The sequence below is a fragment of the Oncorhynchus clarkii genome, chromosome 5 (genome assembly GCF_045791955.1).
Source record: "Oncorhynchus clarkii lewisi isolate Uvic-CL-2024 chromosome 5, UVic_Ocla_1.0, whole genome shotgun sequence".
NCBI classification, from domain to species: Eukaryota; Metazoa; Chordata; class Actinopteri; order Salmoniformes; family Salmonidae; genus Oncorhynchus; species Oncorhynchus clarkii.
In genome coordinates, this window is record NC_092151.1 from 38,550,343 (window position 1) to 38,575,865 (window position 25,523).

Below are 25,523 nucleotides of genomic sequence, written 5' to 3' on the forward strand. Positions count from 1 at the left end.
AGTTAACTGTATTCTATAGTTCATTTACACAATAGTGTCATACAATCTCTCTACAGGCAGAACAAATCTTATACACCTGCTATGTTAACAGAATTATATACTAAATAGTGAAGGATATTTCAAATACTAATTTGTCTTAGGGCCGGCAACAAAATAGTAAATATACTGTATAGTGATAACAATGGGATTGTTGGATACACCTCATATACATTTTAACAATATTGTCAGCATCACAGCACCAACTTCCCAAATTGTTTCAATCCTAATAAAGTAAAAATAAAATTGGAGTTGTCATATTGACAGCATGAAGAAAGGGAAAATAATAAATAACAATCCTCAAGTGCTGTGCATTTTTTAAATTTAAATTACTCTTTATTGAACCCACGATAAGAAGTTGTTTATATTTCCACAGAAGCCATTTACACTACATGGCCAAAAGTATGCGGACATGTGCTCGTCGAACATCTCAGTCCAAAATCATGGGCATTAATATAGAGTTGGTGCCCCCTTTGCTGCTATGGGGAGGCTTTCCACTAGATGTTGGAATATTGATACGGGGACTTGCTTCCATTCAGCCACGACAGCATTTGTGAGGTCGGGCACTGATGTTGGGCGATTCGGCCTGGCTCGCAGTCAGCGTTCCAATTCATCCCATAGGTGTTCGATGGGGTTGAGGTCAGGGCTCTGTGCAAGCCAGTCAAGTTCTTCCACACTGATCTCGACAAACCATTTCTGTTTGGACTTCGCTTAGTGCACGGGGAGCATTTTCATGCCGAAACAGGAAAGAGCCTTCCCTAAACTGTTGGTGAAGCGTAATTCATTACTCCAGAGAACGCGGTTTCCACTGCTCCAGAAGCCAATGGCAGCGAGCTTTACACCACTCCAGCCAAAGCTTGGCATTGCGCATGGTGAGCTGAGGCTTGTGTGCGGCTGCTCGGCCATGGAAACTCATTTCATGAAGCTCCTGACGAACAGTTGTTGTGCTGATGAAAAATTCACGTGATGACGTTACTTCCAGAGGCAATTTGGAACTTGGTAGTGAGTGTTGCAACCGAGGATAGACAATTTTTACGTGCTACGCGCTTCAGCACTTGCTGGTCCCTTTCTGTGAGCTTGTGTGGCCTAGCACTTCACAATAACAGCATTTACAGTTGACTGGGGCAGCTCTAGCAGGACAGAAATTTGAAAAAAACTGACTTGCTGGAAAAGTGGCATCCTATGATGGTGACACGCTGAAAGTCATTGAAAGCCACGAAGCTCTTCAGTAAGGCCATTCTACTGCCAATTTTTGTCTATGGAAATTGCATGGGTGTGTGCTCGATTTTATACACCTGTCAGCAACGGGTGTGGCTAAAATATCCAAATTTGAAGGGGCGACCACATACTTTTGGCCATGTAGTGTATATTAGGGCCTAATGTCATAAGTATCAAATGAAATGAAATGTTCTCTGTTGCATTTTGTGAAGGATATCGCTTGTCCAGTCATTCAAACATATGTTGTCTTTCGATCTTTTTACAAAATACCTTTCTGACACCAACGCCCTGATCAACTTCCTCCTTACTTATACCATTATACCACATACTTATTCTAGGCCAAGATGACTTAACTCAACACAAAAATAGCCAGAAAAACCACAAAAACAGGAAGCCTATCTATCTTGTAGAGCGGCAACAGATGTAAGCAATTTGATTGGGCCACTTCAGGGAGATAATTATTAGTTTGTTTGTAAAAGGGACTTTATGAATGACAAAACAACAAAGGAAAGGAAATATGGCACAGTGGCAATAACTGGAAAAATATGACAAAGAATAAAAACTAAACTAAACCAAAACGTGTATATGTGTGTGAGCATTGAGCTACATCTTGGTTTCAGTGCCCGGACGTTTGGCGTTCTCGTAGTCGTTTTCCTGAGAGATGAGCTGGTATGGTTTCTTCCTCTCCTCCAGTACAGCGTTCCCCATCTCCACATCCTTGGCCTGCAGCTCGTGTCGAGATAGGAACTCCACAATGCCTGCCCCAATGGAATCGCCCAAGACGTTTGTCGTGGTACGCAGCCGGTCACTGCAACCCAGAAATAAGGGAAGAAGAAAAAGGTTAACCAGGGGGAGGGAGTCATATACAGTTGGAGGAGAGGTAGAGAGGGTTGCGGGACATTCATTCATTTAGAAAATAAAACACTATGTCCCCTGGGACGTTTGGTCATGTTAAATGGAACAGTCAACAACTCAAAACATTCACCTATTTTCTGCTTTTGTTGAAAGATAAACTAAACTCTAGAATTCTCAGCAAAATAATGTAGATGGGAAATAGGCCACAGCGCTATCAACAGGGATATTTACCATCTACTGTGAAAGAGTAATCAGAGCACTCTCTATAGGCTATCTCATATTCTAATCACTGTGAGAAACATCCATGTTTTCAGTAAATGAAGCTTTGACTCTGTCTGCACATTCCGTCCATCCTAGTTTAAGGAGAGTGGGGTTTTTTCTCACTACCCAATTAGCTGTGTAATTTCTGTGAAGGGGATTCTAATTGAAATTATTAATTTGGGCAACCTAATTATGTTTCTATGTTAAAACTCATTGCAAAAAAATATGTAATTCAAAAAAAAAAAGTGGACCAAGACCCTAGGGATAGTAGTTAAAGGGATAGTTCACCCAAATTACAATATTACATATTGGTTTCCTTACCCTGTAAGCAGTATATGGACAAGGTATGACAGGATTCCATGCTTTGGTTGAGTTTCCCTGGCTAACGTTTTAGCATTTGTGGCACAAATCCCATTTAAGTCATTGGACCGATATTAGCATTTTTCATACAGCATGTTCAAATAATCTATAAGTGACTTTGTTGAGCTTCACAATCAACTTTAGATATTTTTGGACTTTTGAAATGCTAATATCGATCACGACTTGAATAGGATTTGTGCCACAAATGCTAAAATATTAGTATTTGTAAACATTGACTGGGAAGCTAAACCAAAACATTGATTGCTGTCATATCTTGTCCATAAACTGCTTACAGGGTAAGGAAACCAATATGTCATTTTGTAATTTTGGTGAACTAGTGTCAAAGGGTTGTAGTTGATAAAAAGTTTGTCCTTTAAAATGAAAGATAAATGATTTTCGTTTCAGTTCAGGTCATTAGACAAATTGTATTTCACAAAAACTTGTATGTGGATTTGCACCATAGTAGCCTAATCATTAAGAAAATATAGTTAATTTATTCTAATTTCTCAATCTGAAAATGGGAAAAATTACTCACAGGAACCAATCAACCGCAATGATGAGGGTGATGTCATCAGTGGGAAGTCCAACAGAGGTCAGCACAATCACCATGGTGACCAGTCCAGCCTGTGGGATGCCAGCAGCTCCAATACTTGCCGCAGTGGCTGTGATGCTGTTTGATAACAGAAAATGACACGTTGATAAATCATGTAATTTAGTTGTAAACATATCAACACCCTTTGATTCTGTAAACATAAACCTTAGCTTATAAACCTTGGATACTCATTCACACCTGATTGTGATGATCTGACCTATGTTCATCTCCATGTTGTTAACCTGGGCTATGAAGATGGCTGCCAGAGCCTCGTATAGTGCTGTTCCATCCATGTTGATGGTGGCGCCCACCGGTAACACAAACCGTGTGATGCGCTTATCCACCTTGTTGTTCTCCTCCAGACACTTGAAGGTGATGGGCAGAGTTGCTGAGCTGAGATAAAGATGGAGAGAAACAGGTAGTGTTTGAGTTTGGCGAGTTGTTGTTGTTTCTATTAAATCTATTATCCGTATTCGCCATATAAACAAACGTAAGTAATCCCACTAATGGGGATGATGATGCCTCATAGGTTTTTATGAACCACACAATCTGAGCAGGAACCTCTACCTGGCCCTACTACTTTGATATGAGTCGGCCAAGCGAGGCATGGCTACAGTGTCGGTAGTCAGAGTAGACCAGGGAGAATGGCAGCAGTGTTCGGGGAACCTACCTGGAGGAGGTTCCCAGGGCTGTGATGAGGGCCTCCACTAGCCCCATGATGAAGATGAAGGGGTTCAGCCGTGTGATGGCGAAGTACAGGCCTGGGAGAATGATGAAAGCGTGGATGGAAAGGCCTATGATCACCGTGATGGTGTACATGGCCAGCTGACCACCCATCTCAGTGATGTCATCCATCTCCACGATTTTCCCCGATATGAGGAACAGGATACCGATTGGGGCATACCTGTAGAGCAGAGGGAGGAGAAGGGGTTATGCCAGGGAAGGATAAGGTCACAGTTCAAATGGCCCTACATTCTCGGGATCTTACTAATTTGTATGTGTAATAGGCCTGAATAGGAAAACAATTAGTGAAACCATCAGTGCCTTCTGAGACTGCAAGCACAGGCTATGAAATTGCCTTTATTCATAAACAACTTGATGTATATCTGTCAGATATCTGACTGGGAATATTTTGATTTAATTGGCACAGTGAACATGTCACTGGTTTTGATTGCAAAGCCTTGTCATTCAGCTGTGCAACCACTTAGCATCAGGAAGTTATGTCCTGAGGCGGTTCTGTGTTGGCCAATTATTAGGTGGTTCTCATGCAATTATCTCAGTAGACCTAAATACCTATATCAGATCTCACCTGTATAGAGTTACCAGAGAATTCACAGCAATGCCTCAAGCAAGAGGCTAAATGAAGCCATTTGATTGAATTGAGAGGGAGAGATAAACATAGTACCGCCCCAATTCTGCAGGGACTCCATAGACTTAGCTTTCCAAAGCATAGATGGAAAGATTTCTCTGTAACAGATGCATGGGGTTCACATACACACTCACCTAATGAAAATGGGGATTATAAGACCATCATCATAACACACACACACATCATCTTTATAAACACCCACACACAAACACACACCAAATACTCACCACATGATAATAGCGACCAGCCTCATGATGGCCTCATTGAGACTGTCGAAGAACTCCCTGAGGGGCTGGCCCTGCTCCTTCATGTTGCCGATGATGAGGCCGAAGCACATGGAGAAGACCACCAGCCCAAGGGCGTTGACCCCGTTTACCGTGCCCGGGATGGGGATCACCTCCTCCCTGGTGATCTGCTCGGTCAGGTTGGTCAGGTTGAAGACAGAGTCGTTCACTGTCATCGTCACATGGACGATTCGCTTCCCGTATTTGGTTTTGAACTGGAGGGAAAGAGCCAGTTGTCGTAAGTGATGGGTTAACATTGTCTTGTTAAAGTGATGATAGCATGTCATCTCCTTTGGTGAAAATTGTACTGAAATATTGTCTTTTGTAATGTTTACTTTATAATCGTTCAGCCATCTATTCAGTAGAGCTCATAAAAAGCCAAGCTGATAGATAAGGTATCGAGGGATTGTAGTCAGACTAGAGAGCAAAAAAGTCTAAAGGCGCCTGCTCCGCTCACCTCAACCTCATGAATGAAACAATAGGCCTCTGTATGGCTGGAGTAGTATTCTGTAAGGTCCAGCTGACTCACTGACAGCCCTGTCTGGACCACAAAGCGTTTAGCCCCCCGTAGACATGGTCTCCCATTACTTATATGGTCCTGCCCCAGCAGCCTCTATCAGTTTCCGGACCATCCTGCCCCCACCATGCTACTATTGGAAGTTGGTCCTGCCCCAGCAGCCTCTATATCTCAGTTTCCGGACCATCCTGCCCCCACCATGCTACTATTGGAAGTTGGTCCTGCCCCAGCAGCCTCTATATCTCAGTTTCCGGACCATCCTGCCCCCACCATGCTACTATTGGAAGTTGGTCCTGCCCCAGCAGCCTCTATATCTCAGTTTCCAGACCATCCTGCCCCCACCATGCTACTATTGGAAGTTGGTCCTGCCCCAGCAGCCTCTATATCTCAGTTTCCGGACCATCCTGCCCCCACCATGCTACTATTGGAAGTTGGTCCTGCCCCAGCAGCCTCTATATCTCAGTTTCCAGACCATCCTGCCCCCACCATGCTACTATTGGAAGTTGGTCCTGCCCCAGCAGCCTCTATATCTCAGTTTCCAGACCATCCTGCCCCCACCATGCTACTATTGGAAGTTGGTCCTGCCCCAGCAGCCTCTATATCTCAGTTTCCAGACCATCCTGCCCCCACCATGCTACTATTGGAAGTTGGTCCTGCCCCAGCATCCTCTATATCTCAGTTTCCAGACCATCCTGCCCCCACCATGCTACTATTGGAAGTTGGTCCTGCCCCAGCAGCCTCTATATCTCAGTTTCCAGACCATCCTGCCCCCACCATGCTACTATTGGAAGTTGGTCCTGTCTTCTCTTCCGCTGGTGAATTGTTTTTATTTACACATGGCAGCAGAAGTCACATTTTGTAATTTGTTCCGAGTCGTCAGAATATTTCTTCCAGTGTAAGTCAAAGCCCCCCCCCCCCTCAGTCCTGGATTTCTGTGTCTCTTAGGGTGATGATTTATCGCTGCTTAGAAATGTCAAAACCAGCAAGTTTCCTCTCAATAAAAGCATTTCCTTTGGCAGAATTTGTCAGACCATTTTCCCTATCTGCTTATTGAATGTGAAAATCTGTTTCATTTAGTAACAAAGTCATTAGATGCTTTACCTGCTGTGTGCAGGCCTGGATCATGTTTGGTGGAAACATGTTCCTGAAATTAAAGAGCACGATCATCACAACCAATGAACACTCCAATATTAAGGCAGGAGTACAATGGCAAAATACAGTGCATTTCCTCCACTAAACCCCTGACCCTCTTCCTACAGTAGCAGGCAGCTAGCTACCTGATGAGATCCAGGAAGGCGTCGGCAGGGCTGATGTCCTCTATCTTCGACTGTTTCATGAACTCATCCTTAGATCCTTTCCCAGGGTGGATGATGAGCACCACGATGATGCCTATGATGACAGCGATAATGGTGGTGGTCATGTAATACACCACAGCTCGCATGCCCATCTTTCCTGAAGCCTTACTGTCCAGCGCTGCCATGCCTAGATGGGAGAGACAGCGGAGATGTTGTTTAGAAGAACAGTATTATCCCTTTGTGCAATAGTTCAAACATTTCTTCATAGCAGTGGCATGACAACACTTGAAATAGCAATTGCTTGTAGCCATGTTAGCCATGCGTTCTGGCTAGCTCATGAACCTATGCTGATGTGTTGGATGTTGTCTTCACTGACATTTTCAACCTCTCCCTGACTGAGTCTGTATTACCTACATGTTTCAAGCAGACCACGATAGTCCCTGTGCCCAAGAAAGCGAAGGTAACCTGCCTAAATAGGTTACTAAAGAGGTCTGCAGACCTCACGTCGGTAGCCATGAAGTGCTTTGAATGGCTGGTCATGGCTCACATCAACACCATCATCCTGGGAACACTAGACCCACTCCAATTCGCATACCGCCCCAACAGATCCACAGATGGCGCAATCCCGATCGCACTCCACACTGCCCATTCCCACCTGGACAAAAGGAACACCTCTGTTCCTTGACTACAGCTCAGCGTTCAACACTATAGTGACCACAAATCTCATCACTAAGCTAAGGACCCTGGGACTAAACACCTCCCTCTGCAGCTGGATCCTGGACTTCCTGACGGGCCTCCCCCAGGTGGTAAGGGCAGACAACAACACATCAGACATGCTGATGCTCAACATGGGGGCCGCTTAGGGGTTCGTGCTTAGTCCCCTCCTGTACTCCCTGTTCACCCACGACTGCGTGACCAAGCACGACTCCAACAACATCGTGAAGTTTGCTGATGACACAACGGTGCTAGGCCTGATCACCAACAATGATTAGACAGGCTATAGGGAGGTCAGAGACCTGGCAGTGTGGTGCTAGGACTAGAACCTCCCCCTCAATGTGAGTAAGACAAAGGTGATGATTGTGGACTACAGGAAAAGGTGGTCCGAACACGCACCCATTCAAATCGACGGGGCTGAAGTGGAGCCGGTCAAGAGTTTCAAATTTCTTGGTCTCCACATCACCAACAAATTAAGAAAGTCGTGAAGAAGGCATGACAACGCCTTTTCCCCCTCAGGAGACTGAAAAGATTTGGCATGTGTCCCCAGATCCTCAAAAAAGTCTACAGCTGCACCATCGAGAGCATCCTGACCCAGTTGGATCACCGCCTGGTATGGCAACTGCTCGGCATCCGACCGTAATGCGCTACAGAGGGTAGTGCGTACACCCCCATCACTGGGGCCAAGCTAACTGCCAACCAATACCTATATACTAGGCGGTGTCAGAGGAAGGCCCAAAAAATTCAGCCATAAGACTGCTGAACAATTCATCAAATGGCCACCCGGACTATTTGCATTGACCCCGCCGAGCTGCTACTCGCTGTTTATTATATATGCATAGTCACTTTACCCCTACATACATGTACAAATGACCTCGACTAACCTGTACCCCCACACATTGACTCTGTACCGGTACCCCCTATTTATAGCCTCATTATTGTTATTTTATTGTCTTCTTTTTTTCATTTTTTACTTTAGTTTATTTAGTCAATCTTTTCTTAACTCTATTTTCTTAAAACTGCATAGTTGGCTAAGGGCTTGTAAGCATTTCACGGTAAGGCCTACTACACCTGTTGTATACGGCTCATGTGACAAATAAAATGGGATTTGATATTTATCATCTCATGATAAATATATAAGATATAAGCTGACCTGCTGGAGGATGTAGCCTAATAGAAAGAGTAAATGGGTGTGCAAATTAATGGGCTGCCTGACAGTCATCTGACAGAAGTCCTAGTGCGATTGCAAACCAGGCTAGTAGCAAAACATACAGGCAGGTGAAATAATGATGTTCTGCATCTGAAAATAGATCATGGTTATGGTTAGCTTCTGCCTACTGACATCTCTCTCTCACAATCTTACAAAAAGGTCAAGGGGGAGAGAGACGGACAACGAGCCATTATAGAGACCTCAACCTCACAAAGTGTTGCAATAAAGTTAGCTTTGGATTTTCCAAGGTGTCAGGGGCCGTTCTGGTGTGTTTTCCCCATTCAGTGGGCTGGAGTAAGTATTTTGTTTGTGTAAGCGAGATGTATGTGCTCTTTTAATCCTGTTGGGGGCACTGCCATTAGACAAAACCCTCCCACTCTTTCGCACTCTTTCAGCTTCCACTCTCCTTCTTCACGCCTCGCTCTCCCACAATTCACCTGTTCCACTGTGCTGCTCTCTCTGTCTGTCTCTCTCTCTCTCCATCCTGTCTCTCAGTTCCGGGAAACTTGTCCACTTGCCATGCGCCCATAACAACATTGCCATGGAAACTGCAAACAAGCCTGTGTGACCACTTTCACAGGACTAAAGGAATGACTCACGTGGCTTATTTTCAAGGGTTACGACAAAGAGGGAGGATGAAACAAAACTGTACCCCACACATACTTCTCCTTTTCTGCCTTTCTCTCCAAAGTTCTACTTCTCCAAGGCAAAAAAAAATATATATATTTTTAGGGTGTTTCAAGTGAGATCAAATCTAAATATACTTAATAATCATTCACAACTTCTTTCAAGTGAGTGTTAACACAAATTAGGTTCATTTAAAAAGAGGTTAGTTTAAAAAGAAAATGAAGTACAGTACAGATAAGCTCAGTCTTTGAGAAAGGACTAGAGCTTGCTGCTCCAGGTCTAGTTTCAAGATCATGCTGCACATCATACCAAGCTGGGTGCATCATGTGGATCCCAACCTTGTGGAGGACTCCAGATAATAGATGGCATAGTTACATGTCCACTTGTGTACCTGGGCAGTGTGCCTCTTTTCTGGGCCGTGACCTCTTACCCCACCACCCTCCAAACCACTTACGGTATTGTGGTGCTGGGTGGGCATTGAATTCCACTAAACAATACAGCTACGAAGGAAGAGGCGGAGGGGCACTTTGCATGCTTTTATCCGTGTGAAGCGAAGCAGGAGGTAGAAGTGCAGGGGGGTACCCATCCCAAAGCCAGCCTCTCAGACCCACAGGCAGTGGGCTTCCGACTGAAAGCTACCTCATCCTTCCGTCTCTCCTCCCTCATTTTAATAGCAAAGAAGCACAATGAAGTAACTGTCTTCGTGCCAGAAAACTAGAGGACCAAGGGAATCTGGAGAAAAATGGTGGCAAGAAATTTCACATGGATCAAGCATAAGTTACAGAACCTGAAAAGTTGTGCCTCGAGCTCCATTGGCATTTCCCCTTTGGGCATCCACACCTGTCTTTCAAACACCACCAAGTCTACCCCTCCTCTTTATCATATGTCTTTATTATATCTAAATTTGCTTCTGGCGGAGGGCATCAGTATAGTGACTTGGTGTACCTGTGATGAGACTGGATACCAGCAGGGGAAGCACCAGCATCTGCAGCATCCTCATCAGCAGCTCTCCAGGGAAAGAGAAGTACTTCACCTCTCGGTAGGTCATTTTATAGGGACGCAGTGCAAAGCCAAGGATTATACCTGGAGAATTAGAAGGGCTGATCAGTGTGCTGGAAACATGAACATGCAACTGCATATAAAGCACATGACAATGAGAATATCTGTCTCTCAGTCACATCTAGAATGAGGTTTGTAGGTGAGTCCTCCCTATGGGATTGGGATTACAATAAGAGAGCATGTGTTTCGAAGTGTGTGGGTGTGTTTGCGTGAGTATGTTGGCCCATACTCCCCTATGTATTTATTTGGACAGTGAAGCTAAAACTTTTCATTTGGCACGATACTCCAGCATTTGTACATTCATCTTGATGCTACCATGATTACGACTAATCATGAATAATGATGAGTGAGAAAGTTATAGATGCACAAAGATCACGTGCCCAAAACAGGGAATGTTTTTTGAGGGGGTATGAGCTTTGTTCCATTAACTTTCTCACTCATCATAATTCACTATTCATTAATGATTATCCATAATCGTGGTAGTATTCACATTGATGTAGAAGTGTTCAGAAACATCTTATATTCATATTTAAAATGAAAATGACTCCAGAGTGACACAATACATTATTCATCGTTCAGTTCCTATCGGGCAGAAAAATATAATCCGAAACACAAACAAAACAAACTGCAAATGCATCCAACAAGTGTGTAGAGCTGCAATCTTGATGTAGTCATTACGTGCTAGGAGTATGTGACAAAATAATAAACCTTTGACTACTTTAATACAATGTAAGTGCATTTTCCTAAATACTTAAATAAAACAAACAAAAGGTGACATTCAGTGCGATCGCCTCATAAGAAACATTGGATCTCAAATCCAAAATGGTGGTGTATAGAGCCAAATTTACACATTTTAGCTTCACTCTCTAAATAAATACGGAGGGGAGTGTGTGTGAGTGGACTGGGGTGTGGTATTGGAGGTGTGTGTGTTCACTCACCTACAACGACGGCCGCTACAGTAAAGAGCACAAAGGCGTTCTTCTTGAAGAAGGCCTGGACGTCTTCCTTGGAGATGTCCTCCACTTTCCTCTTGGCCTTCATGGTCCTTATGTGGATGCCCTCCCGGATCCGCTGCATCCTAGTGTGGGAATCTGAAGCCGGAGGGGGGGGGGGGGGGGCTTAATTACTTTTGGTCATGACTACAGACAGGACTAGGAGTGTCTCACACACCTTTTAGACAGCCAGACAACCTGAACCAATGGGTCTGACTAGCCCTTACTCTGGTTATAGGTACTGGAGAAGAGATTAAATGACACAGAACAAGACACATGCAGTTGAAATGACACATGCAGACATTCACATTGACATTGCAATGCGGTTGACAAGATTAGAGAAAGAAGAATAGCTTATTTTTTCTTATAGCAAATCTGGACCATGTGGTGTGTCGTCAAAATAACAAATGTTTTCATGATAAAATAGTCACACAATCTTGAGAAGAAAGCAAGTATTTTATTCTTCGATAAAAGCTAGCATTTCTTCACCATGGTGAATCCCTCCATGACAAGCATCAAAGCCCCTGAACACAAGAAGCATGGAACCCTGCAGGTGCAGATCTGCATCCCTAATACACCCTGGCAACTCATCAGTCTATCCTGGAGAATATTTATTCATAAAAACACTTGATGAGGAAAAACGTATGCGCACCTGAATAATGGAATAACAAAAACAATCAACTGCGCTTTCTTTAAAGAGATGTACTGCATACTCAACTAAAAGCACCCTACACAACACAACTATGTATCCTTTCATTGGAAAGGCTTCATTTTTCAATCAATTGCTTGATTGAAAATGCCAGTTGGTAACACTCTGAACAAACTGCAAATTTTGCTACAAAGATTTTGTTTGCACTTTAATGAATTTAGAAGATGTGGACATGAAAATCTAAACAAAAGGATGATAATTTGCATGCATGGCCACATCAACAGTATGGACCCCTGGCATACAGCTAAAACATCACAAGGGCCACACAGACCTGGTCATTCCATTGGACAACAACACCAACAACTATCTCCTCCTCAAAAGTGGCAAAACAAAACACTGACCTTTCACCAGTGTAGATGTTCCTTTATTAGACAAACTCCTCTTCCTGATGAGTTATCCTCAGCCTGAGGACAGGTCAGGCAGGCAGAGAGCAACAGTGGTAGAGGCAGGCAGTGGGTCCAGAGGCAGAGAAGGGAGGAGAGATAGAGACTGGGAGATGGAGTGAGATAGACAGGCACATAGAGAATGGGAGGTGTACATATGTTCTCTGAAGACAACTGAGGCAATCCCTCATGCTCCCATTCTCTGAAGAGGGAGGAGACTTTCAAACTCAGAAAGAGAGAGGGAAAGATAGAGAGAGGTAAAGGCAGAGGGAGGAGATGGTAGCCCTTCCTATCTCTTTACAATTTGGGGGATGTTATGTCCCTCATTCATTCCAATAAAAGAGTGCCCTGAGTGATGCTCAGAAAGCATAAATTAGTAAGAATATACAGTAGGATATGCTGTATGCTACATGGAACCCAATACGGTTCTACCTGGAACCAAAAAGATTTCTGGAACCAAAAAAAGTTATCCTATGGGGACAGCCAAATTACCCTTTTGGAACCCTTTTTTTCTCCTCTCCTCCCGCTCCCATTCTCCTCCAAGCTCTCTTTTCCTTTCCTATCTTCCCTCCTCCCCATCCTCTCGTCTATCCTCTTCCCCTCTTTGTCGGGCTATTCAACCCTTACTGGAGTGCTTCAGAAACAGATAAAACCGTGGACCCGTAAGCAAGATCTGCTCGAGGTGTTAGGGCTCTCTCCCTCTGCTTCAGTGTAACCTCTCCCACAGTCCTGACAAATAGGAGCTTTCATCACCAGCAGCAGTGGTTGCTGGCCAGGACTGGACAGTCAGTGCCTAGGGCCATAGGATCAGCATTTGTTTCATTGTGCACCATTTCAAATGTGCAGTAAATCTCTATGTCAAATTGGGGCGGCAGGGTAGCCTAGTGGTTAGAGTGTTGGACTAGTAATCAAAAAGTTGCAAGTTCAAAAATCCCAAGCTGACCAGGTACAAATCTGTCGTTCTGCCCCTGAACAGGCAGTTAACCCACTGTTCCTAGGCCTTCATTGAAAATAAGAATTTGTTCTTAACTGACTTGCCTGGTAAAATAAAATAAAAATACTGAGCTCTACAACGCTCAAAACCGTTTGACATAAATAGACTTTTCATGTTTATTAATGAAGAAATTATGAAAATTATGAATAACAATCCACCCATGAGGCCACTAGAAGACGCTTTGATCATTAGACTGCAGGAAAGGGCTACTAAGTGCATCTACGTGACCATACGTACATATCACAACCAGAAGCCATGAATTACCGGCAACAGCCACACTGAGCTAAAGGCTAGAGCTGACGATTTCAAGGAGCAGATCACTAACCTGGACCCTTATAAGAAATCTACAGATGCCCTCCAAAGAACCATCAGATAGGCAAAGTATCAATACAGGACTAAGATCGAATCCCACTACACTGGCGCTGACACTGGTCAGATATGACAGGGCTTGCAAAATATCACAGATTACAAAGGGAAACCCAGCCACAACCTCCACAGTGACATGAGCCTACCAGACGAGCTAAATACCTTCTATGCTCAGTTTGAGGCAAGCAACACTGAGCCATGCGTGAGAGCACCAGTTGTTCCTGATGACTGTGTGATCACACTCTTTGTAGACGATGTGAGTAAGACCTTTAAACAGGTTAACATTCACAAGGCTGCAGGGACAGATGGATTACCAGGACGTGTACTCAGAGCATGTGTTGACCAGGTGGTAAGTGCCTTCACTGATATTTTCAACCTCTCCCTGACCCAGTCTGTAATACCTACATGTTTTAAGCAGACCACCATAGTCCCAAAAACGCCAAGTTAACCACTCTAAATGACTATTGCCCTGGAGCACTCACATCTGTAGCCATGAAATGCTTTGAAAGGCTGGTCAGGCTCACATCAACACCATCATCCCATCATCCCCACCATCATCCCACCACCATCCCTGGACCAGCTCCAATTCACATACCACCACAAAAGATCCACAGATGACGCAATCTCTATTGTACTCCACACTGCCCACTTGGACAAAAGGAACACCTACATGAGAATGCTGTTAATTGACTACAGCTCAGCGTTCAACACCATAGTGCAGTCAAAGCTCATCACTAAGTTAAGGTCCCTGGGACTGAATACCTCCCTCTGCAATTGGATCCTGGACTTCCTGACGACCACCCCCAGGTGGTGAGGAAGGATAGGCAACAACACAGCCGCTGATTCTCAAAACGGGGGCCCCTCAGGGGTGCGTGTTTAGCCCCTTCCTGTACTCCCTGTTTTATCAGTTTCTTTATGAAAATATTTTGCGAACTCCATTACAGTAGCTCAAGCAGCACACAAGTAGACTACAAATGCATGCTGGGCCGAGCATGCACAAAGAAACTGATAAAACACACAGGTGCAAAATCAAGGTGACTTACAAAGATAAGGACCAAGATCAAGAGAGGGAGTGCAGTGATGTAGGGTCCAGAATTAAAGAATCATTGTGGAATCTGAAATTACACATATCGCAAAATCATGATAGTGTACTTATTATGTGCACGTGCTAATAGAAAGGAAGGAGATGGGTAGCTAGTGAAGTGTGTCATAGTAGCAAAGTATTTCTAAACAAAAAATCAGATCTCTTAAAAGTTGATTTCATTTTCGTTCTATTATCTATATAATAGGCTATCATAGACTTTGGCTCAATAGGTCTGACACCGTACCACTTTCAAGGAGATTTTCCATTTTGATAGGGTTATTTTGCCTAAAAACTTTAGGCCTACCTATATAAAAAAATAAAAATACAACTCTGTATCCCTGCCAGCATGGCAAGAGTGGCCCGTAGGGTGTTAAGCATCCCCAGTGGCTCTGCAAGTGCAGAGAGGATATTCTCTCCGCTGCTGGCCTGCTCTCCAGGCACCATGCATGACCCAGACTCTGACCAAACGGCTGTTTCTAAAAATGAATTCAAAGGCACTGAGCCTAATAAGGCATTTTTCGTAAGGCACAGGTAAGACACAGGCTATGTGCGCAATTTATAGATTATAATGATTTAATACAATTAAATGTTGAAATGCTTAGCACTATAATGTTCCTTTCAGCCTAGTGTGTCGCACTAGCAAATGCTTCACAATTTATATCTTTGTAGGCTATAGCCTTAAAATAATTGAAATAATAGGCTAATAATGTAGCCTAAATAATTCATTTTCTTTCCTTCTTAGGCTACCAGTCTGGCTCCTGACCTATTTTGAGTGTTTAAATGCTGCTTAATGCGACATGTAACATGATGAGCGCTTCTTACAGTCACCATTTCATGTTTATTAAAATGTTTTTCTTTCAAATCACCACATGGTAGGTCCAGGTAGTCACAAAAATTGATGGTTGTTGGTTAAATTGTCATTTTAATGAATGGAGCGAATTTGGAGTGGCAGTTTTTTTCCATGTGAGCGAGGAGCGTTTTTTTTAGCGGAGAGGTTGGAAAGAACTTGGTGTCATGTCCTGACCATAGAAATATTTTATTTTCTATGGTAGAGTAGATCAGGGCGTAACTGGGGGGTTGTTCTAGTTTATATTTTTTATGTGGGGTTCTAGGTTTATTTTCTGTGTTGGTGATTTGTATGATTCCCAATTAGTGGCAGCTGGTAATCGTTGTCTCTAATTGGGGATCATACTTAAGTAGCATTTTTCCACCTGTGGGTTATGGGATATTGTTTGAATGTATGTGTTTTGAGTTATTGCACGTAGCATCGCTGTAGTCACGGTTCGTTGTTAGTTTATTGTTTATTTGTTTTTGTCTTTGCTTAGTTTCACTTTCTTCATTAAATAATGTGGAACTCAACAGCCGCTGCGCCTTGGTCCGACATTTATTCTAACGAACGTGGCACTTGGAGCGCAGGAGCGGTGTGCAAGCACTGCTCCGTGATCCGACCGCTCAACTCCGCTCACATACTCTGGTGGCCGTGCACGACTCCAACAACATCATTAAGTTTGCCGAAAACACAACAGTGATCATTGACGACGATGAGACAGCCTATTGGGAGGAGGTCAGAGACCTGGCAGTGTGGTGCCAGGACAGCAACCTCTTCCTTAACATCAGTAAGACCAAGAAGCTAATCGTGCAGCTCAGGAAACGGAGGGCAGAACACGCCCCCATTCACATCGACGGGGCTGTAGTGGAGCGGGTAGAGAGCTTTAAGTTCCTCGGTGTACACATCACTAAGGATCTATCCTGGTCCAAACACACCAACACAGTCGTGAAGAGGACACAACAATGAAAATATTTGGCATGGGCCCTCAGATCCTCAAAAAGTTATACAGCTACACCACCGAGAGCATCTTGACTGGCTGCATCAATGCTTGGTATGTTAACTGCTTGGCATCCGACCGCAAGGTGCTACAGAGGATAGTAATGCCACCCAGTACATCACTGTAGCCAAGCTCCCAGCCATCCAGGACCTCTATACCAGGCAGTGTCAGAGGAAGGCCCAAAAAATGGTCAAAGACTTCTGCCACCCAAGCCACAGACTGTTCGCTCTGCTACTACATGGCAAGCGGTACCAATTCTTTGAGTCTGGAACCAACAGGACCCTGAACAGCTTCCACCCCCCTAAGACTTCTAAACAATACTGCTAAAAAGCTAATCAAATGGTGACCCGTACTACCTGCATTGACCCTTTTTTTGCAGTAACTCACTAACTGCTTTGCACATACGCTGCTGCTACTTTTTTAAATGATATATCCTGTTGCCCAGTCACTTTATCCCTATCTATGCTTTATGTACAGTACATAGCTACCTCAATTACCTTGTACCCCTGCACATCGACTCGGTACTGATACTCACTGTATATAGCCATGTTGTTTCCGAATCCCTATACATAGCCATCATTTTTACTTGTTATTTCTATTAATTATTCACTGTGTATTTATTCCTTGTGTCACTATTTAAAATATATATATATATTGTATTTTACTCTGCATTGTTGGAAAAGGACCCGGAGTAAGCATTTCACTGTTAGTCTACACCCGTTATTATTATAGTTCAAAGTCAATCCACAGTGTAACTGACAGACAAAGTCAATTATAGTTAGTTGAAAAAAGTGTAACTTGTGCAGTAGTGGGTGACCTCACTGTATGGAAAATGTATTCCCCAGTGACATGGAGTATAATTAGTGAAGAATACCCCTGAAATCAGGCCACATATCTACACACAAATAAAACTGTCAGATTAATGAATGAATAGGAATATACTCCAATGGGGATTTATGTTTTAAGGGATCCAAAAATTATACTGACAACTTTCTTGAAAATGTATGAAATTATAATTGACGTTTCATGACTTTGAGCCCTGCACAGTGAAAGTATGAGATGCAATGCCTGTAGCCAATCCTGTAAACTTGGCCGAACTAGCAAAGTTTTTGAGGGGCAAATTTCAGGAGGGCCAACCCACATTCTGTGCATATTAATAGCCCAGCCCCACATCACCACCACCAATTACTAGTGAATTTGCAAGGGAACCTTGTTCTCATCATTTATTCTTCATAGTTCCAGTCCAGACAAACTCAAGTCCAGGTCTAAATGTCTTTGCGTTGTTAAAATTCAAAGTGGGGCTGCCAATAGCGGAAGAGTGGCAATGGCTCCATTAGTTTGCCAGTCACACACGATGCCTTGGCAGAAGAATCCAGACTGGGCAGACCAGCACTGTCCAGGAGAGCAAGACAGTCGCTAAGGCTTATCGTCTTTGTGACGCTCAATGTCCATGTTAGAAGATCTAACAGCCTTAAAAGCTATACCTCTCCAAATCAAACAAAGCCAACTCCTGCTGGGACCAATATGAGACTGCAAGGCCATGCACACCACACAGCTGACCAATTTTCTTTGTAGTAATAGGTTGTTATCTAAAAATCCATAGTAGCCATTTGTCATGTCTTAAAATTGGGTCTTCTGTGTGGGTTTTTCCACCATACTCCATACATCTCCCCATCCCACTGCTGACGGATTTACATCATGGCACCGGCTAATGAAATCCGAAATGACTCACACAGAGCTAATACGCAGGAGGAGGGAAGAAAGGTTTCAATACCATCACCCCACACCCTCAGAATGAATGGCCAAAGACCCAGAGCTGGGACGGTGCTGTGCTGTCATTCACTCTCACATGCAAGGAGCTCGCCTGTACAAGCCCTTCCGGAGCAGCGAGCACATCACTAACATGTCCTGTTGTTGACCTGTCAAAAGCCCAGACAGTCAAGCAGGGAGTTTTGCCACCGCCTGTGCAAGTTCAGGTCCTTCTTGTGGCCAGAATGAACTACTTCTATTGGAAGTATTTGAAAGTATTTTCAAATCATTTCTAGAAATAACCTGCTATTTTAAATTATTTTCAAATACTTTTATAAAATACTATTTTGAAATACCTGGGTTAAAGTATCTCTACCTGCACATGACCATCTGATCATTTATCACTCCCGTGTTAATCTGCTAAATTGTAATTATTCGCCTACCTCCTCATGCCCTTTGCACACAATGTATATAGACTCTCTTTTTTTTCTACTGTGTTATTGACTTGTTAATTGTTTACTCCATGTGTAACTCTGTGTTGTTGTCTGTTCACACTGCTATGCTTTATCTTGGCCAGGTCGCAGTTGTAAATGAGAACTTGTTCTCAACTAGCCTACCTGGTTAAATAAAGGTGAAATAAAAAATAAATAAAAATAAAAATGAGTGGGAGTGTATTTCAGTCAGTGTATTTCAGTATTTTCAAATACATGCCAATACGTTCCAAATGTATTTCCAAATAAATTCCAATATTCAACTACTTGTCTTAACATTAAAAAAAAAAAGGTTACTTTGAAATGTGCATGAAAATAATTTAGATACTTGAAATAGTATTTGAACCAAGGTCTGCTGTCTTAAAACCCTCCAACTTGAACACGAAGTGCATTAAAAGATACAAGCAGAATCCCATAGACTGATAGTTGTCTACGACCTGGTTTACTTTCAGTGATGTGAATGAGTCTGGCCTTATTCTCAGCACGTAACAAGTCATCTGTTGGCCCCACCTGTGGTCCAGGGGCCTGGCCTCTCACTGAGGTCTCATGCAGTCAGATTAAGAGGACATTGTGTAGATCTATGTGCCTTAATACCAACAGCAATATAATTACTATTATAACTCTAACGTGTGAGCGATTTGGAATGCACAGATAACATATCTGTTAATTATCAAATAAAATAAATGTTCAAATCAATTCAAATGTTATTAGTTACATGCGCCGAATACAACTGGTGTAGTCCTTACAGTGAAATGCTTACTTACGAGCCCCTAACCAACAATGCAGTTTTTAAAAATACAGACAAGAATAAGAAATACAAGTAACAAGTAATTAAAGAGCAGCAGTAAAGTAACAATAGCGAGACTATATACAGGGGTGTACCGGTACAGAGTCAATGTGCGGGGGCACCGGTTAGTTGAGATAATATGTACATGCAGGTAGAGTTATTACAGTGACTATGCATAGATGTTAACAACAGAGAGTAGCAGCGGTGTAAGAGAGGGGGAGAGGGGGTGTTGGCAATGAAAATAGTCTGGGTAGGCATTTGATTAGGTGTTCAAGAGTCTTATGGCTTGGGGGTAGAAGCTATTTAGAAGCCTCTTGGATCTAGACTTGGCTCTGTCCTCTTTTTCCTGTAGTCCACAATCATCTCCTTTGTCTTGATTTAATGATATGATTATGACTGTGTAATAACAATTGTCTTTCAATGTACCAAGACTAACTGTCTTCTGTTATTAGGAGAGCCTGCTAAAGGAATAGTGAGCAAGTATGAACTTGTTATTGATACACTAGTGTATGGCCTAAAAAAGATAGGTGATTTTTTGCATGGAGGCCATGATTATGCAGCAAGACAACGGTGTCACCATGTGGTGAGAAGGGGAACTTACACAACTACATAAAAGGTATAAGATCCTGTGCAAAACTGGGTAAAGTTAGAAGTTTGAGTCATCCCATAGGATAGTGATATTTCAGTTTATTTCAGTTCATTGTCCTGCTAGAGAAACTGTGTGAAGCAAGTCAAGTTAGTCTTTAGCATCCCAATTAATTGTAGACTACTTTAAGCGCCCTACTTCTGTCTGGCCAAAACTACTCTCTCTCTCTTTAGTTTATCTGCTCCTTATGCCAGGCTTCTTTTTAGTCTTTCTCTTTAGTTTTGGCGATGGATAGGTTGGCTATGAGCTTTAAATGCCTCTATGGGTTGTCAAGGAACACAGAGGATCCAGTTTTCTTTCCAATGGTACATAAGGGATTCAATGAATCTGTGATTGTTAGAGCATTGAAATATAATAATAATAATAATAATATAATACTCACTAAGGAATGGATAACTGTGTTACTGAACCACATATATATTAAGCAATATCAAAGTAGCACAAGAATGTACACAACATAGGAAAAAGAATACTGAGAACCTTTCACCAGTAGATGGCAGTGTAGTAAACCAGATGCTTTCCTAGCAGCCTATCAGTGTGGTCTTAAAATATCAAATGGGCAAAATTGTCATAAGCACTCCCATCAAATCCCAGGTGTAGTGACTTATGAGGAACTCATCTTTTCTGCAAATGTAGTGTTTCACTTATTTCTCCCTCATTGCATACAGGTAAATGACCATAATTCATACAATGTTCACATTTAAAACATGAACATGACTGAATTCCCTTTCAATACTGTATGTAATATGATGGTTCAGTGAACTCTGTTTTATGGGTTATAATGACCCTGGTCACACCTGAGCATTGGAAGGGCATGTTGTAGGCCTCACACACACAGCGGTAGTCCTGGAAAGATAAAGAGCACTGTGCCAAGGTCAGAGAGAGACACAGTGCAATCGGAAAGTATTCAAACCCCTTGACTTTTTCCAAATGTTGTTGCTTTACATCCTTATTCTAAAATTGATTAAGTTGTTTTTTCCCCTCATCAATCTACACACAATACCTCATAATGACAAGGCAAAAACAGGTTGATATACATTTTTTGGGGTATAACAAAAACAAAAAACTGAAATATCACATTTGCATAAGTATTCAGATCCTTTACTCAGTACTTTGTTGAAGAACCTTTGGCAGAGATTACAGCATCGCATCTTCTTGGGTAGGATGCTACAAACGTGGCACACATGTATTTGGGGAGTTTCTCCCATTCTTCTCTGCAGATCCTCTCAAGCTCTGTCAGGTTGGATGGGGAGTGTCGCTGCACAGCTATTTTCAGGCCTCTCCAGGGATGTTTGTTCAAGTCCGGGCTCTGGATGGGCCACTCAAGGACATTCAGAGACTTTCCCAAAGCTACTCCTGCGTTGTGTGCTTAGGTTCGTTGTCCTGTTGGAAGGTGAACCTTCACCCCAGTCTGAGGTTCTGAGCACTCTAGAGCAGGTTTTCATCAAGGATCTCTCTGTACTCTGCTCTAGAAAGAGTCTTGGTGGTTCCAAACTGCTTCTGTTTAAGAATGACGGAGGCCACTGTGTTCTTGGGGACCTTCAATGCTGCAGAAATGTTTAGGTACCCTTCCCCAGATCTGTGCCTCAACACAACCTACGAACAATTCCTTCAACCTCATGGATTGGTTTTTGCTCTGACATGCACTGTCAACTGTGGGACCTTATATAGACTGGTGTGTGCCTTTCCAAATCATGTCCAATCAATTGAATTTACCACAGATGGACTCCAATCAAGTTGTAGAAACATCTCAAAGATGATCAATGGAAACAGGATGCACATGAGTTCAATTTCCAGTCTCATAGCAAAGGTTCTGAATACTTATGTAAACAAGGTATTTCTGTTTTTTCTTGTTAATAAATGTGCTTTGTCATTATGGGGTATTGTGTGTAGATTGATGAGGAAAAACATGTTTGTAATGCATTTTAGAATAAGGCTATAAGGTAACAACATTTGGAAAAAGTCAAGGGGTCTGAATACTTTCCGAATGTATTGTATATAGAGAAAGACCAGATGGTTGTTATCAGGTGAGATTGAGGAAGGGCAGAGAGGGTTGTGTAATGTGTAATGGACCTAAAGAGGAGAGTAGAGGGGGAGCCTGGCACTGAGAGTTAAAAATTGATTGTTAAATGCTCACAGTCCGAGCAAACACATTCAGACAACACATAGACAAGCACACAGACACAATCCCCAATTATATAAAAAACAGCATGTGAAAAAAAAAACATGAAAGAACAGAAGAGCGCATACATACACACATAAACACATACAATCAGCCACAGTAGCTTTACCACTACACACATGAAGTAAACATTAATGCAGTCACACACAATAGCACACCACAGCATAACTCATGCACACAGACAGCCCCTCTGAGCAGAGAGCCTTTGCCCCCTCCAAGGCTGCTGCCTGGTTACACACAGTGGAAAATTCCTCCCACTCCAACTGAGCATGCTCAAAAAACCAGCCTGTTCCAGTCCTGCACCCTTCACTCAGAGTCTGTCCTATTCCTCCTGTACGCGCTTAGAAAAAAGGGTTCCAAAAGGGTTCTTCGGCTGTCCCCATAGAATAACTCTTTTTGGTTCCAGGTAGAAGAACTCTTTGGGTTCCATGTAGAACGATCTGTGGAATGGGTTTTACATGGAACGCAAAAGCGTTCCTGAACCGTTTTAGGTTCTAGATAGCACCTTTTTCTCTTAGAGTGTATAGTCATGCATCACAATCACCAGCTGGGGGATCTCACGTGACAACCAGGCAGGCACCAGCATGGGACTGTGTGTTGTAATGCTGCTTGGCATTTGGAAACATCTCATGATATCAAAGTAGTCCATGCCTGGCCTCTAGCACCTTGTTACAGAAGCCTAATAAACAATCTTTGTTGATGTGTTTAGCAATTCCTAAAACTACTCTGAATAGAGGCCATATTTTCAAAAACAAAGTACACACAGGTATGTTGTCTCGTGTTGGACAGATGCCCATGCTGATGCATAATTCATATTGTTTAATGAAATAGAGTAGTAGCCTATAGCCAGCAGGCATCCACTCCAGGTTATTAATAGCTATAGGCACTGGGCAGTGCTTGACTTGGGCAGGATCTCACTGGAGCTGAGTACCAGCACCTAAAATGTTCTACTGCTTGAGCTCCTGGAGCTCAAAGTATTTTGGAGCTCCTGCACCTAAATTTAAACAGTACCAGCACCCAAAATTAGTACCGGCACCTATTTCAATCCAAGTCAAGCACTGGCACTGGGCCACATTTACGATTCATATCCCAGGGTAAACTACACACTGAACAGACAAGACCAAGTTAGGATCAAGGGGAAGAAGAATGCTTTATTAAATGATGTGGACAAGTGTGCTAATAAGTGTTATGCATCTACTAATATGAATCAACGCTCTGTGTAACCATATATGCTGTAGTGTCAATAATAAATAAGTAGGACAGCTACTATGGGAACTTGGGAAGAGTGGGAATAAAGTTGCAGCACAAGGTGAAGTTGCCAGCAGCACTCTTTGCTCTCATAAAGCAAAGGCTACACAGAGCACTTATCCTTATCCTGTTTCTCGCTCATGATTTGGGGAAAGAATCCAACAACAATTGAAAGCAAGCTCGCTCTGGACATTTCCCAAAGTTCAAGCTAAGCATATTGCAAAAGTCCAAGCCAAAATAAGGCATTATACGAAAATACTTAGAGGTTGCTCAACTGCCATCCAAAAGGTTAGAGAGATGCATATAACTCAATTACAGTAGGCATGGCTTCTCATTCCCTACAGTCTTTATTATTATTATTATTTTTACCTATTTGGTTACTGAAAAAGACTATTCTGTGTGACCTACTTGGATTCGGGTGATCTTGGGCAAAGTTCCATAAGAGTGGGGTGATAAGGCAATAACACATTGAGCAGGGATCATCAACTAGATTCAGCGATTTTTTTCTTGAGCGGAAGGTCAGGGGCCCGGAACATAATTCCATATAATTTGTAGACTGCAAAATGACCGAAAGAAGCCGAAACAGATATCCTATTTGACTAGAACATAATAATTTCACATCTTGCTTACGTTTGTATAAGATCACCTGTCTTTTTCTCTATTATGTGTGGGAATAGTTGGGAACAGATTCCTGAAATTAAAACACCTGGAGCTGATTTCCTGGTGGGTTTTTTTTACAGTCTTTATGTCCAACAATGAAAAAAGTTGTTTTGCTCAGTACTTGGGGGGCCAAATAAAACCAACCGTGGTCACCAGTTGGGGAACCCTGACATAGAGCATCATGCCCATGTTCATTCATGTTTCTTATGGAGCAAAACCTTTGGAATTTCCGCAGTGACAAATGTACCTTTTTTTTTTGTCAAAAGAGTGTTTAGGCACTTCTAGAGCAATGGTAGATACATGCTATTTTCTTGATGTGGTATTATACTTCCTCAATTATGAGTCACATAATGAAGGAGGTATAATACAACATAAAGAAAATATACTCATAAAATGTAATCTTATCTTTAAATAATTTAACCACTGCAATATCAATAGTGATATATTAGCAAAGATAATCTTCTTTGCTTTATTTAATTGGGCTCCTGAGTGGGGAAGAGGTCTAAGGGGCTGTGTCTCAGTGCTAGAGGTGTCACTATAGACACCTTGGTTCATATCCAGGCTGTATCACAACCGGCCGTGATTGGGTGGCACAGTGTTGTCCATGTTTGGCCGGTGTAGGCTGTCATTGAATATAATCATTTTTTCTTAACTGACTTGCCTGGTTAAATAAATAAGAAAATTACTTTACCATTCGTTTTGACTGAAGTAGGTCCTTTGCATATCTGCTCCAGTTATCCTGTTATAGTATTACTTGCCACGTGCTCTTTTGGAGTAACTAACTATGTTGGTATAGATATGGATTCCAATCTCTAGATGCTTTCCGTTAAGCTTATCTGTTTTTTTAATGCCATTTAGAGTGCATTCATTTAAGTACAGTTACCACAGCACTATAAACTGGTTGAGGGGGTTAACCCGGTTTATGTCGCTCACCACGCCCACATTTTCCAAGCAGACAGGAGCCACAATGTGGCGCACGCTCGGTAGTGAACACGGTATACGACTGTTC

General features: G+C 42.7%; 1 protein-coding gene across 1 annotated transcript; it reads right to left on the minus strand.

Annotated features, from left to right (window-relative positions):
- Positions 1-745: 745 nt before the first annotated feature.
- LOC139409997 (excitatory amino acid transporter 1-like) lies at positions 746-12,600 on the minus strand. The gene is made up of 10 exons (XM_071155416.1): positions 12,440-12,600; positions 11,336-11,488; positions 10,284-10,421; positions 6,770-6,974; positions 6,594-6,636; positions 4,919-5,190; positions 3,993-4,226; positions 3,521-3,715; positions 3,266-3,400; positions 746-2,062 (listed from the first exon to the last, which is right to left on the minus strand). The coding sequence occupies exons 2-10, from the start codon at positions 11,472-11,474 to the stop codon at positions 1,858-1,860; spliced, it is 1,566 nt and encodes a 521-aa protein (XP_071011517.1). The 5' UTR covers positions 11,475-11,488; positions 12,440-12,600; the 3' UTR covers positions 746-1,857.
- Between the last annotated feature and the right edge of the window lie 12,923 nt (positions 12,601-25,523).

Bases quoted from the DNA above. Each gene is read 5' to 3' on its own strand.
- LOC139409997 (XM_071155416.1), bottom strand. From the start codon at position 11,474: ATGCAGCGGATCCGGGAGGGCATCCACATAAGGACCATGAAGGCCAAG. The intron at 5,191-6,593 runs GTAAAGCATCTA...CTTTCCCTCCAG, and splicing joins TCCAGGCCTGCACACAGCAG to TTCAAAACCAAATACGGGAA. The intron at 2,063-3,265 runs GTGAGTAATTTT...TCTGGGTTGCAG, and splicing joins ATTGCGGTTGATTGGTTCCT to TGACCGGCTGCGTACCACGA.